The sequence below is a fragment of the Lycium ferocissimum genome, chromosome 9 (genome assembly GCF_029784015.1).
Source record: "Lycium ferocissimum isolate CSIRO_LF1 chromosome 9, AGI_CSIRO_Lferr_CH_V1, whole genome shotgun sequence".
In the NCBI taxonomy this organism is placed as follows: domain Eukaryota; kingdom Viridiplantae; phylum Streptophyta; class Magnoliopsida; order Solanales; family Solanaceae; genus Lycium; species Lycium ferocissimum.
Window position 1 is genome coordinate 40,727,502 of NC_081350.1, and position 15,817 is coordinate 40,743,318.

At 30.5% G+C, this 15,817-nt stretch overlaps 1 protein-coding gene across 8 annotated transcripts; it reads right to left on the reverse strand.

Annotated features, from left to right (window-relative positions):
- Positions 1-695: 695 nt before the first annotated feature.
- LOC132030793 (reticulon-like protein B21) lies at positions 696-6,844 on the reverse strand. 8 transcript variants are annotated; one of them, XM_059420538.1, is made up of 12 exons: positions 6,112-6,843; positions 5,713-6,031; positions 5,650-5,679; positions 4,895-5,544; positions 4,570-4,623; positions 4,002-4,104; positions 3,810-3,884; positions 3,229-3,376; positions 2,483-2,552; positions 2,186-2,251; positions 1,569-1,691; positions 696-1,070 (listed from the first exon to the last, which is right to left on the reverse strand). In XM_059420538.1, the coding sequence occupies exons 1-12, from the start codon at positions 6,632-6,634 to the stop codon at positions 907-909; spliced, it is 2,325 nt and encodes a 774-aa protein (XP_059276521.1). In that variant the 5' UTR covers positions 6,635-6,843; the 3' UTR covers positions 696-906. The 8 variants fall into 8 exon arrangements, with proteins under 8 accessions (XP_059276521.1, XP_059276519.1, XP_059276523.1 ...); XM_059420536.1 differs by having other exon boundaries at positions 4,895-5,679; positions 6,112-6,844; XM_059420540.1 differs by lacking the exon at positions 5,650-5,679 and having other exon boundaries at positions 5,983-6,031.
- Between the last annotated feature and the right edge of the window lie 8,973 nt (positions 6,845-15,817).

Sequence of the window (15,817 nt, forward strand, 5' to 3'; positions counted from 1 at the left end):
ACACACCCGTAGACATTCTACTTGTATTCTCTACCTCCTCAACTACTTTACTAGCCTGCTAAAATCATGACTCTTTATAAAGCATAACATGTATTTACATTTATAAATGCATAACATGTATTTATATTTAGACTTTTCTCACTCAACTAAAGTTAAAATATGTAATATATATTATCGTCTTATTAAATTATTTAACTATAATAAGTATAATTTGATGCAAACACGTGATACGAGTAAGTTTTGTCCTAAGAAGATTGTATTGTACTAGAGCTCTTGTTATTTTAGGCACTTGCACTTGGGCTTGGGCACATAAATCAGAGCTCAAAAAGACTTATTGCTATAACGATCGGGCCATAGAGGGATTGTTGTGAAATGAAGAAAGAAAACATGAAGACATATGATGAACAAAAATTTTAGTTTCCCACTCGGTGTTCAGTATCTGCACTGAGCCCGATTAAATTCGGATTCGAGTCGAAAAGTCCCATATTAAGATATAAAACACTCCCTAACAAAGATAATTTCATACCCAAGACCGAATCCCAGAGCTCTGATAAATGACGAAGGAGTGCTTACCGATTACCACTTCACCACTAAATTATAGTTAGCATATGATGAGCAAATTGCATACCACTGGTTTGTATTAGAACTTGGGCTACGAACATACTAGAAAGCAAGTAAACAGATCAAAATAATAATTCATTTGAAAACCAAAAGATTTATAAGCCAATGGAGGCTAAGCTCCAATCAGTTTACTTTGTCAGACAACTATGTACAGAAAGAATAAAAAAATTATCAAAAGATAATGGTTAGGGAAATGGGAAAGAAAATGTAGAATACATGTTGTTATCTATCACCTAGTAATATATATATTTTTTAAATTATTTATAATATTAGCTATGGATTAAATTAAAATGCTTTCTTTTGCTTTCTTGTGTCCATTGAATTGGGCTTTCTCCCAACTTGTCTTTGTTCTCTAATTTTCCCTTGCAAAAAATCATCAGCTTTAATTGTAGTGTCTTCTCTCATCAAGGTTTGTTGATAGTACCTAAAGCCCACATATAACATGAACACTGCACAAACAAATTGTAAATTTGTCAGTATAATAATGTTTTCATTGTTTTACCAAATATTTGAAAAAAATCAGTCAATTACTCCCTCGTTCTAAATTGCTTGACACAATTTTCGTTAATCGATCTATTTAAAAAAGAACACATTTCTATATTTGGTAATAATTATTTACTTTAAACTTCGATATTTTACCCTTAACAAGAAGCTTTTATAGCTAGACTAATGTTATAGTGTGTTTAATATTACAAGTCCAAAAGTTTCAAAATATAGTTACACAAATATTATGACGTGTTTAATATCACAATTACTTTGTACAAAGCCAAACTATGTTGCTTAGACTCTCCAAAAGTGTTGTTGCACTCATGTCGGATCCTCCAAAAATACTACTTTTGGAAGATCCGACACGCACACGGCAATACTTTTAAATAGTCCGGAAAACATAAATGTCAAATATTGAAACTGAGGGAGTATCATGTAGAAGTTATTAGTACTATTTTTACCTGCCCATATTCTGGCAATGATTGAAGAGAAATTCCATACTAATGTGAAGATTGCAAATCCAACTGCTTTTTTGTGATTACATGATTCCCATGCATCTCTAATATACATTATCAAAAATGTACCTTCATATAAAAAATATAAATCAGTGATGTACTCAGTGGTTCAACATAACAGGACAGCATAAAACAAATTTAAGTCCCCTTCACGTAGATATACGTAAAACAATTAGTTATGTATATAAATAACTCGTTGAATTCCCTTTATATATAGAAAAAAACATTTAATGTAGTGTTCTTTTTTTGGGTTTTTTTTTTTTTTTCGTCCTGGTTTGGCAAAAGCCCTACATGTTGTACTGTCTCTGCATGCTTATGGCAAACATTGCCAAAATTTAATTATAGCAAATTAGCCCCACAACAACGGTATTATATCCGCACATGCATGACCTTTTCACAAATTAATAACATACTCACTATCAAATCAGAGTTGTAGTTTTCTGAATATTATTGTTAGGATTATTCTAGATTTTAAAAATAATTAAAACTATAGTGGTAATCGTTTAACAAGCTAAACTAAAGACATTTTTTTATAAATGATGAATTTTCTTTTTCTTTCTTACCGTAAGAGGTTAATTGTGTGGAATAAGAAGAGCAAACTTTTGGTATGACGAAAACTCCAAAAAAGCCTGCAAAATAGGGGGAAACACAAGAGCAAGTATGTTTATTATAAGTGAAAATTGAAAAAGGGGACCAAAAAAAAAAGAGCAAGTTTGACTCAATTGAAAACTTCAATAAGTTTCATATCATATTGCAAAATTTTCCTTTTTGTCTACTGAAAAGCTGAAGAGAGGAAACCAGAAGAAGTCATTTTTATTTTAACGATATGTAGATGTACTAACATTTAGAGAAAAACTCACCCAATTTAGACAGTTTCCAAATAGTTATATAGCTGCCAAACTTAGCCAAAAGAAACAGCAAAACTGCCATCTGCCAGAGGTAAAACTTCGTCAAATTCCCACAAGTTTCACAAGACAAGGAAAATAATTGAAATCACATGAAAAACAGTAAACTTGCCCGCACCCGATGTTTAAACCAATAAGTAGACACATGATGTGTGTTGGCACATGGATTTCTATTCTATGTTGCTCGGACTCTCCAAATATATTGCTACACTCATGTCGGATCTTCCAAAAATGTACCATTTTTAGAGGATCCGTCACGCACCCAATGACATCTTTAAGAGTCCAAGCAACATAGCGTCTATATATCACTTAACTATATATTATTGCACCTATGTTGAATCCTCAAAAATGCACCACTTTTAGAGGATTCGTCACGAATGCAGCAACATTTTGACGAGTCCAAGCAACATAGCTTCTATCACTTAACCATATGTTGTTGCACCCATGTCAGATCCTAAAAAAAGGGACAAATTTTGGAGGAACCATCATGCCCTTGGAGGCATTTTGAAGAGTCCGAGCAATATAGCTTCTATCATCATTTAACCATGATTAATTTATATATATTTTCAACTCATTAAATCACCTAACCGTGATAGACTGATACGGTTTGGTGTAAACACCAGGTGCGGATCAGCATTTACATGGCAAAAATATAAAGAAAGAAAATGAAATCAAATGGAAATGTTTGAACTTTTCTTTACCTTCATTGTAGTTGAAGGATCCCCAGAAAAAAGGGCTCTGATTTTCAAAAGAAACTCATTTATAAAAGGAAGTATCAATTTCAGTATCCACACTGCTTCTTCTTCCCCTACTACATACTCACTTGATTCACCAATATCAACTGCTCTCCTATTTACACAAAAAAAGATAATATAAAAATCAAATAGGATGTTAGATATAGCTTATATTGGACAATCTCAAGATTTGGTAATTTTACAATGAGCTTAATTTTGTCCAGTGATGGTGTATAAGTTTTTTATACCATCAGGTTAAACTGCCTTGTAAACTATGTTGCCCAGATTCTTCAAAAGAGTCAACAGGTGCGTGTTGGATCCTCCAAAAGCAAGGCACTTTTTAAGGATCCGACACGAGTGCCTCAACATTTTTACAGAGTTCGAACAACATAGCTTATAATAATAGGTAACTCTTTATAGCAAATATGATATGCAACCCCAAAAATAGGGTAATAATAACTTGTTATAACCGGTTAAATTGCATTGATAGTATAAACAAATTTTACACTGTCAATCCATTTAATTTAACTAACTTTACAATATAATACCTGTGAATGAGGGATCTAAAGAGAAAGATTGCAGCAAGATAGACCAGACCCAAGCAGGAGAGCACAGAAATGAAACTGTAAAAAGCCATAATTAAGAGTAATTCACTTCAATTATTTTTTTCAAAATGATTCAAGAATAAAAGAATCAAAAATCTGATTTTTTTGAGTTAAGGATGAAATGACCTCAATTACCTAATATTGAGATCTTGAGTATACGAAGATGAAATGATAACAAAGGTTCCAATTCCAAAGACTAATGCAGATTTTGATACATTTCTCCACATCACTAAGTCAACTGCAGGAAATGTTTTAATAGAAAATCAGAGCCAATAGTTGCAGGGTAATTACTTACTCATACAAACACGATGTATATAATAAACTAAACAATTTAACTATAGCAGTTAAGAATTAAAGTGAGATACATATCACCCTTAAAGTGGTATACTGTTAAAACTTTTCGTACGAGATATAACTCCTTTGCTACTTAATGGCTATAGATGAAAAAGAGTGTAGAACTGAACATTGAAGAAATCTCAAGAGAAAAAATAGATTCCATAGTCTAGTCATATAATAATAGCATTATATTTCGGAAGTAACAATATCTACTTGGACAACACAATGGAAGTGTGTGGACGTGTGTTGAATCAAGAACAGATATGTCCTGCATTTATTGATTTGGTGTAGATATAGAGTGCAGATAAATTTTTAACATATATGTATCACATGAGTTATAAAGAAGATATTAAGAGATTGAACTTACCCAAGCTTTGTAATTTGCTATGTTTTCTAGACTGGAATTCATCTGAAACTGGAACTGCAAAAGCAACAAGATATTCAAAATCAAATTTTGAAAATAAACTGTCAAACTATGTTGCTCGCACTTGTCAAAAATGCCCGATGGGTCGAGCCTGATCCTTCAAAAATAGTGCATTTTGGAAGGATCCAAATATGGCTGCAACTACATTTTTGGAAAGTCCGAGCAACATAGATTGCATTTTGGAATGATCCGATACGGGTGCAGCAACAATTTTGGAAAGCCCAAGCAACATAAAATGAAACATACCATAAAAAGGAAATGCATTTACCTGATTTGGTTCTTGTTGGGCTTGGATGAATTTTAGCATGGATTAAAGTAGGAGGGGACTGTTTCTTGTTAATTGAAGAAACTGGTATTTGCCTTTTATTATTGTACTGAAATTTCTTCTCTTCAATCACAATCTTTTTAGGCTTATTCTGTTCTTGTACTCTAATTTCTTTAACATCAACACTTTTCTTTTCAATTTCCTCATCAATTTCATCTTCCAATACATCATCCCATTCTTCATTATCATCTTCATTTTCAAGATTCTTTTCTAATTTATTTGCAGATTTGGCCTCAGATACCACATTACTTGTGATGAATTTCTCTTCACACATACCAAACTCCTCAGATTTTGTCTTCTTAATACCAATTGACCCTTCAAGATTCTCACTTGATTCTTCAAGATTGGATTTTTTCAAGATTCTTACATCAAGATTGGATTTTTTCACATTTCCATTAACAGACTCAGATTTCAGTTTTCTCAGCTCAGAGTTTTTCTTACTTTGATTTGGGACTTTTTTACAAACTCCATCACCAGAAACACTCACATCTTTACACTTTTCATCCAAATTTTTGCTCAAATCTTTACACTTATCATCAAAAAATTTGCTCAAATCTTTGTACTTTTCTTCCAAATTTTTGCTCAAATCAGACCTTTTACTAGCAATCTGAATTGAGTTTCCTTCTAAAGATTCAGATTTCCATGTTTTCCTTGTAGTACCAACAACCCCATCAGCAGAAACACTCAAATTTTTACACTTTTCACCCAAATTTTTGCTCAAATCTTTACTTTTTTCATCCAAATTTTTGCTCAAATCAGACCTTTTACTAGCAATCTGAATTTGGTTTCCATCAAAACTCTCAGTTTTCCAAGTTCTCCTTGTAATCCCAACAACCCCATTATCAGAAACACTCAAATCTTTACTCTTTTCATCCAAATTTTTGCTCAAATCACATTTTTCATCCAAATTTTTGCTCAAATCAGACCTTTTACTAGCAATCTGAATTTGGTTTCCATCAAAGCTCTCAACTTTCCAAGTTTTCTTTGTAATCCCAACAACCCCATTATCAGAAACACTTAAATCTTTACACTTTTCATCCAAATTTTTACACTTTTCACCCAAATTTTTTTTCCTCCACACTTTTCAGCAATCTGAATTTGGTTTCCATCAAATTTTCAGCTCAAATCAGACCTTTCACTAGCAATCTGAAAATCTCTACTTTTTTCACCCAAATTTTTGCTCAAATCAGACCTTTTACTAGCAATCTGAATTTGGTTTCCATCAAAGTTCTCAGCTTTCCCATTTTTCATTGTAAATCCAACAACCCCATCAACAGAAACACTCAAATCTTTACACTTTTCATCCAAATTTTTGCTCAAATCACATTTTTCATCCAATTTTTTGCTCAAACCAGATCTTTTACTAGCAATCTGAATTGGGCTACTCTCAGTTTTCCAAGTTTTTCTCTTTCCACTCACCCCCACAACACCAATATTAGTCTTTTTTGGTCCCATATCCAACTTTTTATCCACTTGAGTGTTACTTCCACTGATAAAGTTACAATCTTTACCATCATTTTCATTTGGGGTTTCATCATTATTGTTATTACTAAACACTTTGAATCCACCTTTTACTTCATCAAGTTTCATTCTATTTTCCCAAACAGAACCTGTAGCTACTACAACACCATTATTATTTCTTGATGATGACGTGCTCCTTCTTCTATTATTGCCCACTTCCATTTTTTTTTTTTTCAATCTATTGATTCAAGATTGTAATGAGTAGTTTTGGTTTGTGGGGTTTACTGTTTATATTGAAAGAGTAATAATAATAATGGGATTAAAGAGATTTCAGCTAAAAAAGAAAAAATTGGAGTTTGGTGAGAATTAAAAGTTTGTGAAAACAATGGAATGCCTAACAGAGCGTGACAGAGAAGGTACTTTAGTTTGCTCTTTTTCCACCGTTTTAAATAGTTGTTCTCCAAAAAAAAAAAAAAAAGTTATTTTATGTTTCTTTTTCTATTTTTTTTTTCCTTTCTTATTGCACCGTCCAAAAAGACAGGATAAATATTTTGTTATTCCGTTTTAATTTATATGACACCGTCCAGAAGATAATATTTAAGTAGTATACATTAAACTGGTGTGGTTGAAAATATTACCAAGAAAATCATTATAGTAATTTATTTCCAAATTAGGAGAAGTCATTTATTTTAGCCGTTTAAAAAGAAAGAGGTAAACAAATTGAAACGAAAAATAGATAAAATATTATGTGGTTTGGCTATGAAAACCCAAATATTTCACTTTATTTGGTATTTTGGAGTTCGAGTTGGAGTTGAAGATGGAGTTGTGTTTAGTTATAGTTTTTGCAAAGAATATTTTCCTGTTTGAATGTATTGAAATTCAAATTATTTTCATGACCATACGTTGATTTTCAAATAAAGTGAAAACGTTTTTCATAAAAAAGTGAAAAAATTTCATGGCCAAACGGCCCCTTAACTGTAGTCGTTTGGTACGGGGACAAGGTGAGATATTATGGATTAATTTTATACTCTATTTGATAGAAGGTATAAATTTTATCATGGAATAAATTTATATCTTCCACCAAACAGAGTACAAAATGAAGCCCAAACAATTTTGGGATATCTCAACTTATCCCATCAAATTTAAAATTATTTTATTCTACCTTCTAGATGGTATAAATTAGTCCCGGAACTATAATTCCAAAATTATAATCCCAAGATAATTTAATCCGCGTACCAAACGATCTATAGATTTCGAGTTTGGACTAAAAATCCTAAAAAGTTTCTAATAGAGAGTGCCTCTCTTTTTATTGAATCCAACATGGCTTGAATTTTAATTAATCAAGTTAATAAATACCAGCTATCGAATAATTATATAAGAAATAAGGTTTCAAGAAAGTAAAAAGAGCTACATTGAGGTGAAAATGCGGGGAGAAATTATCTATGTTAAAGGATCTATGTGATTTGTATAGGATGTGACCAAGGCTATTTCAGTATTACTTCTATTATTATAAATTTCTGAATCATATGAATTATACACTTACAGATACACATTACAGTTAACAATTACGAAAGTAGGATTTCATTAACTGATTTTAAAAATAATAAAATTAGATATATGCAGAGAAGTTAAAGAGAATTCGACATCTAATATACACAAAAAGATATTAGATTTATATATATTGTGTGATTTTCCGATGAAGGAACATTCATAAGATGAACCCTTCTTCTCTCTAACTCCCCCCATAATACAATATACATAGTGGATACACACAAGCTACTTTTACTCTAATGGAAAACTTTAATTTGAGCTTTATTTGATCTTACATTTAGAATGATAGAATCATTGAGGATACGAACGATTCAACTCTTTCGAATCAACATCAAAATTAAATTATTTTGCTTTATTATTCTTTTGTGTTTCATGGCCTTCATGTCACACTTTAGTAAGTACTAGTACTGAAGAGCTTAAGAGCTTATTGGTGTGCATGATTGATTTCTGGTGAATAAAAATGAAAGAGAGAGAATAAATTATCTTTTTTTTTCTTTCATTCTATTGCAACTTAAACCTCTTAATAAAAAACGCTACCTCTTTAAGAGCTTATTCAACACTGATTCAAATTATTCGAAAAAATGTAGGTGCTGCTGCTAAAGGATGAATTACACAAATAGGATTCTAGTGCAAATGTGCAATATACAGAATCCTATTTTATTGTCCTATACATGCCGACAATATGTACCAATATATTCTTCTGTTCCACAAAGATAAGGGCGCAGAGACTGTATTTGAATTTTCAGTGGAGATTTAAAAAAAAAAAAAGGAAAAAGAAAGAAAGACATCCATTCATATTTGCTGCTTTAACTAAAAGTGAAAAGTTGAAATATATCTCATTAATTTAGATAAAATATATATATCTAAAGAAATTAGTACTACAAAATATTAAAATCAAGCATTGACTATCATGTTAGAAGATATAACTAATAATAAAGGTATAATTTTATTTCTTAATCAAGATACTAACATGTTCGTGTAACATGACAATCTGCTAGTGATATTATTCGCCTACGTTTCAAGCGCTTTAAAACGCTAGGGTCAAAACACGCTTACTTACATAACCAACATTTCTATAAGTGTTTCTTTGATGTGAAATTTCCTAGCTGGGGTGTCACAAATTGATCGTAATTTCAACTCGAGGCTCCCTCTACACATCACCAACTGGGCCTCTCTATATATAGGCAGGATATTAATTGACCTTATCCAACAATTTCCCCCCTCCTCCGGTATATGCCATGCTCATCATGTTATTCTTGAAAATCAAACTCATGACATTGGTCCTGATGCGATACCACTGGTTAATAGCATGCGCTCTCTATCATGTCAAAAGCTATATCAAATAAATTTTAAAAAAATATAATCTTTTTTTTAAACTAAACTCATCAAGCAAATACTATGTAAGACCATAGTTCCGACATTTATCCGACCTATTCTTGCTTCTTGGTAGGCAGAATATTGACGTTATCCAAGACAACGGATACATTTCCATTTTGCCATTAAGCGGCTAAGTTGGAGTATACATGAAGAAGTGTCCTTCCTAATTGACAGTTTTATTTTTATCTTTTTAACTTTTTCTGCCATGTGAATCCAGCAATCTAAATCAGTCACAGGAAGCTGCTCTTGGATTTCTACAAAGTTGTCTTCTTCCCTTCCACCGACACTTGCTATTTACATTTTCGTATAAGATTATAAAATGATTTCCATGTTATTATTATTTACATTTAAATCTTTCCTATATTATTATTTTTTCCCTGCAAAAGATTAAATTTATATTAATGTAGCACTTCTGGTCGTTTGGGTGTCAAAGTGTGTGCTTACGTAACACCAAAACACAACCCTTCACCTATTTTTAATTCTTTTACAAACAACCTTTTTCTCCGACCCCCACGCACCAAGCTCCTCTTTTCTTTCAAAAAGATATTTCATGTCCATAATATTTGTTTTTAATTGTCCATAATACTTTTTTTCATGAGGATCTAGTGGACGGATACGGGATCACGTTAACTCATTAACTTTTGTTAAAAACTAGTATGTATTTGTTTTAAAATTTTCATTCAATATTTAGTCGGAATTCGGTACTGCACGGGTCCGATTACTATTACAACTTAAATTGAGGCCGATGTAGCTAGGAATCCATAAACTTAAAATCCTGAATCTGTTTATACTTTTCTCTCCGACCCGTCAGCTATATGTTTAGTAGCGAATATAATAACTTGAAGCATGTTCTTGATCGAGCAGTTGAGAAAAGTCCAAACATCCCTCTAAACAATTTAAAAGGTTTCAAATATACAGATGTGCACGGCTTCCATAGTTAGCGCGAGAGGCATATTTAAACTTTCTAAATTTTTCAGACTATATTTGAGATAGAAGATAATGTTGGGAGCTTAGATATGTCAATGAGCATATAAAAGATAAACAAAAAACATTAGGGGCATTTTGTTACCCTTTTCTAATAAAAGAATATTGTATATTTTCTTCGTTTGATTTTTACTACTTTTGAATTTATTTTTATTTGAAAGGAGTTATATAAATTAAACTACCACCTTTATCTTAATAATCGTGCACAAAATTGACACTTCAATTGCGACACAACAATGATATGATTAAATATAACTTTTGGTACATCATATCATCATCATCATATATTATTTGTATTTGTACTATATAGAAGAGCCGGTTGGGCTCACTATTTCATCGTCCGTTTCAATTTTTAAAAAAAAATTATGGGCCCCATATATATTAAACAACAACTAATATTAAAAAAAAATATGAGCCCCATATTAAACACCAACCAGTATTAAAAAAAAAGAGAGGAGAAAAAAAGGTGGAACCCACCACCTCCAAACTCACGGGAAAAAAAAATATTAACAAAATCAAGAATATTAAAAAAAAAAAAAAAAAAATCCCATATTAAAAAAACAAACAATGTTAAAAAAAAGTGCATCCTATATTAAATAAATCAAACAATTAAATCAATAATGATGGATTCATCGCCACATACGTATCAACCCATTAGTGGGAGCAAATGAAATTAATGTACAACAACATACTTAAAATACTTATATATTAAAATAAGATAGAATTTAATTACTTTTTCATTTTTTCCTTACTCTAATAAATGTGAAAAGAGATTAATGTCATAAAAGAAAAAATAATATTAAATGGAGATCAAATAATTAATAAGGTAAATTAGTGAAATTATAATTCTAATTGACGTTTCCTTAAAAAAATCGTGTAAAAAACAACATGACAAGTAAAATGAGTTAAACAAAAAATATTTACTAAAAATTAAAAAATAGAAGTTCTTCATTTAAATAGAAAATTAAATTTCTACTTTGTTTCATTTTAAACATGTAAAATTAATATAATAATTTGAATTAGAATTATCCAAATCAAAATTTGATAAAAAAATTATGTGTATTACTTTACTATTACTACTATATAGAAAAGCCGGTTTATAGAGGCAAGATCGTCGTCCGTGTTCGGTCTCACTTTTTTATTTAAGGGCAAAAAAATCCTTTTGGTCTCACCCATATTACCAACTTTTTATTTAAGTAGAAAAAATACTTTATTATATTTCTATTTTTCTACTATATAATCTTCTTAAAGTAGTGAAAGAATGGTCATTATATTTAAAAAAAAAAAAAAACGTGGACCTGCACTAAAAACACCAAGCCATATTAAAATAAAAATAAAAAAAGGTGGACCCCACCCTCTCCAAACTCATGAAAAAAAAAGTGGATCCCGCCCTCTCCACACTAAAAAATACACCAATATTAAAAAAAAAAAAATAAAAATAAAAAAAAACGTGCACCCCATATATTAAAAAATCAAACAAAAAATTTCCAAAGTATCCCCATCAAGTCAATAATAGTGGATATCTCATCCACATGCATATTAACTCATTAGTGGAAACAAATGAAATTATTGCGCAAAAAAAATATGGACCCCATATTATTACTTTTCTTCAAAAATATTTAATTCTTAGTATTTATTTATTATTTATGTCATTTATTTGTTATGTTTACTAAAATAAATATACTTAAAATATATATATTTAAAAAATAAGATACAATTTAATTACTTTTTTATTTTTATTCTTACTCTAATAAATGTGAAAAAAGATTAATATCAAATGAAGATCAAATAATGAATAAGGTAAATTAGTCAAATTATAATTCTAATTCACGTTTCCTTAAAAAATCATGCAAAACACAGCATGACAAGTAAAATGAGCTAAACCGAGAATATTTATCAAAAATTAAAAAATAGCATTTCTTCGTTTAAATAGAAAATCAATTTCTACTTTGTTTCGTTTTAAACATGTAAAATTAATTTAATAATTTGAATTAGAATTATCCAAATCAAAATTTGATAAAAAATAATAAGTATTTTACACCTTTAAATTAATCGAATTAAAATTGAAAGTATCAACCGATGCTTAAATATTGCTATTATTTTATCTCAAAGAGAGGAAAATAGTTTTCTTTAAACAAATCTTCTCTTTTAAAAAGTAGTAATAAATTTTCATAGCAAACACGAATATAATAAAGTTTTAGATACGGAGCACAAATTACAATGTTATATTAGTCGTATTTTGAACATAGTATGTGTGTGTGTGTGTGTATATATATATATATATATCTAAACACAACTACATATATATAAATATACTATAATCCGAAGTGTTGGGCCCGTGCGCAGCACGGGCATAGGCCATCTAGTTAAAAGTGAGAAGCTTTTGAGAGAAATGTTGAATTATGAAAATATCCCTTAAAAGTTAAATGACCATTTTGACCCACCTTACAAGAGCTTTAACAACATATTTACCCTCTATCTAGAAATAAAATTACCTCCTATTAAATAATAGTAATAAATTTATTTGAATAAGTTGGCTTTTAAAGTGGGATCATGTTAAATATTAAATTATGGGTTCAGTGAACGTATCAATTAGAAAGGATTTACCCAGATTCCTCCTCCTAAGCAAAACAGTCCCACTCCTTCTATAAGCATTTATGTCTATACTGGTTAAGATATAAATAAATTGCTAATTAATTCTATAATTATAAGTAAGACTATCCAAGTACAACATGTGAAACAAACCTCAGGAAAAAAAAAAAATCAAAATCAACTAATATACAATCAAATGAAAATTGAGAAGTCAGTACCTTCAATATGAGGCTTCACATTTTGTGGTCTTTGAGGCCTTACAGCAGACAGAGAGGGTGCCCCAAGGGCAAGCACCAATGTAGTCTTGTTAATGTTCTCTACCATTTGTTTTTCTTTTCAACAAGGCCGGCTGAATTAATTGTGTTTTCAACAAAATCTGTAATTTTTATAGGGGCGGGCAATCCTGTTACTAGTTACAAATTGGAAAAGTAGTAAATGCAGTCTATTTGTTTCCCAACTTTAATTGGTTTTTCTAAGCACATAATTCAAATAAACCCCTAATTGAAAAATCCTTGATTATTTCTTTTTGTCAGTTTTACTTTTCCATTTCGCCTCATTATGTAGTGTAATGAGAATTGCTTTCGATTTATAAGAACATTGGAAATAAATAAAAAAAATCATGATTCTTCCTAGCACTTTTTTATTTTAATTTTGTTTGGAAATTAGTAGTTCTTCAGGTAAAATAAAAAGCTCTCTGATGACCTCTCTTTTTTCATTCCCTGGCAGAATGAAGAAAGGATATTTTGGGTGTTGTTCACTTGTTGAGATGCTTATGAAAATCAAGGCAAGTTTCAACAATTAGGGAAAAACATTGAAAGGTCATAACCGGTTCCCACTTAGAGCTATTATGGTTATTTACTTATATATTTTGATGTAGGTGTTTTTGTTTAGAATTTAAAGTATTTATTACATTAGTTCTATTTTTTGATTTTGGCAATTTCTTGTATCACGTGTTATTTCCATTGTTTTAACTTGTTCAAAACTGACTATATTTGGTAATTTAATTAGTTGTGTTCTCATTGTCGTCTAATGTCATGTGTATTAGAACTACTCTTAATGTTTCAACAATGTAGGCATAAACCTTATGAAGATGTCACTATAGTCCTTGAATAGATGCATCTTTCTTGTTTTCTTTTGTCTTGTTTGTGGGTTGGGAGGTACACCATGTTGATCAAACATGATCCATTGAATACTGAAGATCGAATTGCATTTTATTAATGACTGTGAGTAGGATTATGTCTATAAAAAGAAAGAATCAAGGATTTTCCAATTATTGGGGCTTATTTGAATTATATGTGCTTAGTTAGGAAAATCAATTAAAGTTGAGAAACAAATAGACAGCATTTACTACTTTTACAATTTGTAATCTAGTAACATGATTGCCTACCCCGATAAAAATTACAGATCTTGTTAAAAACACAATCAATTCAGCCGGCCTTGTTGAAAAGAAAAGCAAATGGGAGAGAACATTAACAAGATTACATGGGTGCTTGCCCTTAAGGCACCATCTCTGTCTGCTGTAAGGCCTCAACGACCACAAAATGTGAAGCCTTATATTGAAGTTACTGATTTTTCAATTTTCATTTGATTGTATATTAGTTGATTTTGATTTTTTTTTTCTAAGGTTTGTTTCACATGAGTTGGATGTCTTCAAAATCTCACGATTTTATAGAACCTCTACGAAGGAAAGAAAAGGACTATGGCGAATGATTTCTTTCTTTCTCTCTTGATATCTTGAGATCTAATCTGTTAAAAGTCATCCATTATTACTAAAATAAATTGCTAATTAAGTGATACTATCCAAGAACAACAAACTTAATCTATCTTTAATTGGGAAGGTTGCAATTTAATTACTTCTAACTAAAAGATTGAACGTTTAGGAATTAAATAAAATTGTCTCCATTATCTCTTAGTTATTATCATCCCAAAGTTCAATGAATCTTTAGCAAAGTATGCAGAATAGATATGTATATATAGGCTTTAGAGATAGCAAAGAATGTGAAGGGATACAGGAATTGTGCTCAGTGCACTCAACCTCAACCCTCAATTTACCTCATGGATATATTTTTGAAGTCTATACGATGCAACATTTGCCCCTTTTTTTTCCAATGATTGAAACTTTGTGGTTAGCAACTTGAGCAAAAGCGAATCCAGAGTTTAAATGGTTATAACTTTTAAGGTTCTATATATGGACCTATTATATCTTTAAAGTTATATATTCATATCTATTATTTATTGAGATTTTAATGTATTTTACAAATAAATTTATCTGAAAGCGTCGAAAAAACTGGATTCAAATGTACCCGGTACCGTAATGGTGGATCCGCCCCTGAACTTGGGGTTAGTAATATCTAATTATATTTACATAGTAGCTGGAAGTTAATTAGCATTGATAATATCTGAATTTGTTTGCTGGAGCTTTCATGAAGGAGGAATGGTTGAAGATTTAGAGAAGTGAACCATGAACGAGTTCTTTCTGTCTTCTTCCAAAATAAACTCCAGATTCTTTTCTATGAGCCTTCATAAGTTTCTTTTGGTTATACTCAATTATTGTACATCTTTATTGAAAATTTTGATAGTATTAGCCAGCTATTCCATATAGTAACTAATTTGTTTGGGATTTGTTAACTAAGAGAAACTTGTATTTTTTTTTTTTTAATCGTTAACTTCTACAACTTCTGCAATATAATTTCTCTATATTTGGCTATCTTCATCCCTAATTGCAGCTAAATAAACTAATTTTATATTTTCAAAATTTGATGTAGGAAAAAAGTTTGTCAAATATAAATGCAAAGTATAGTTTATTTTGACTCTTCTGCCAATTAATAGATCTCCCTACTTAGAGATTGGAAAAAGTAATACTCTATATATATCCTTTTTTGTTATGGCTTCTTCCTTTTT

Bases quoted from the DNA above. Each gene is read 5' to 3' on its own strand.
- LOC132030793 (XM_059420534.1), bottom strand. From the start codon at position 6,634: ATGGAAGTGGGCAATAATAGAAGAAGGAGCACGTCATCATCAAGAAAT. The intron at 6,032-6,111 runs GTAGAGATTTTC...ATTGCTGAAAAG, and splicing joins CAAAAATTTGGGTGAAAAAA to TGTGGAGGAAAAAAAATTTG. The intron at 1,692-2,185 runs GTAAGAAAGAAA...TTTTATATGAAG, and splicing joins CACACAATTAACCTCTTACG to GTACATTTTTGATAATGTAT.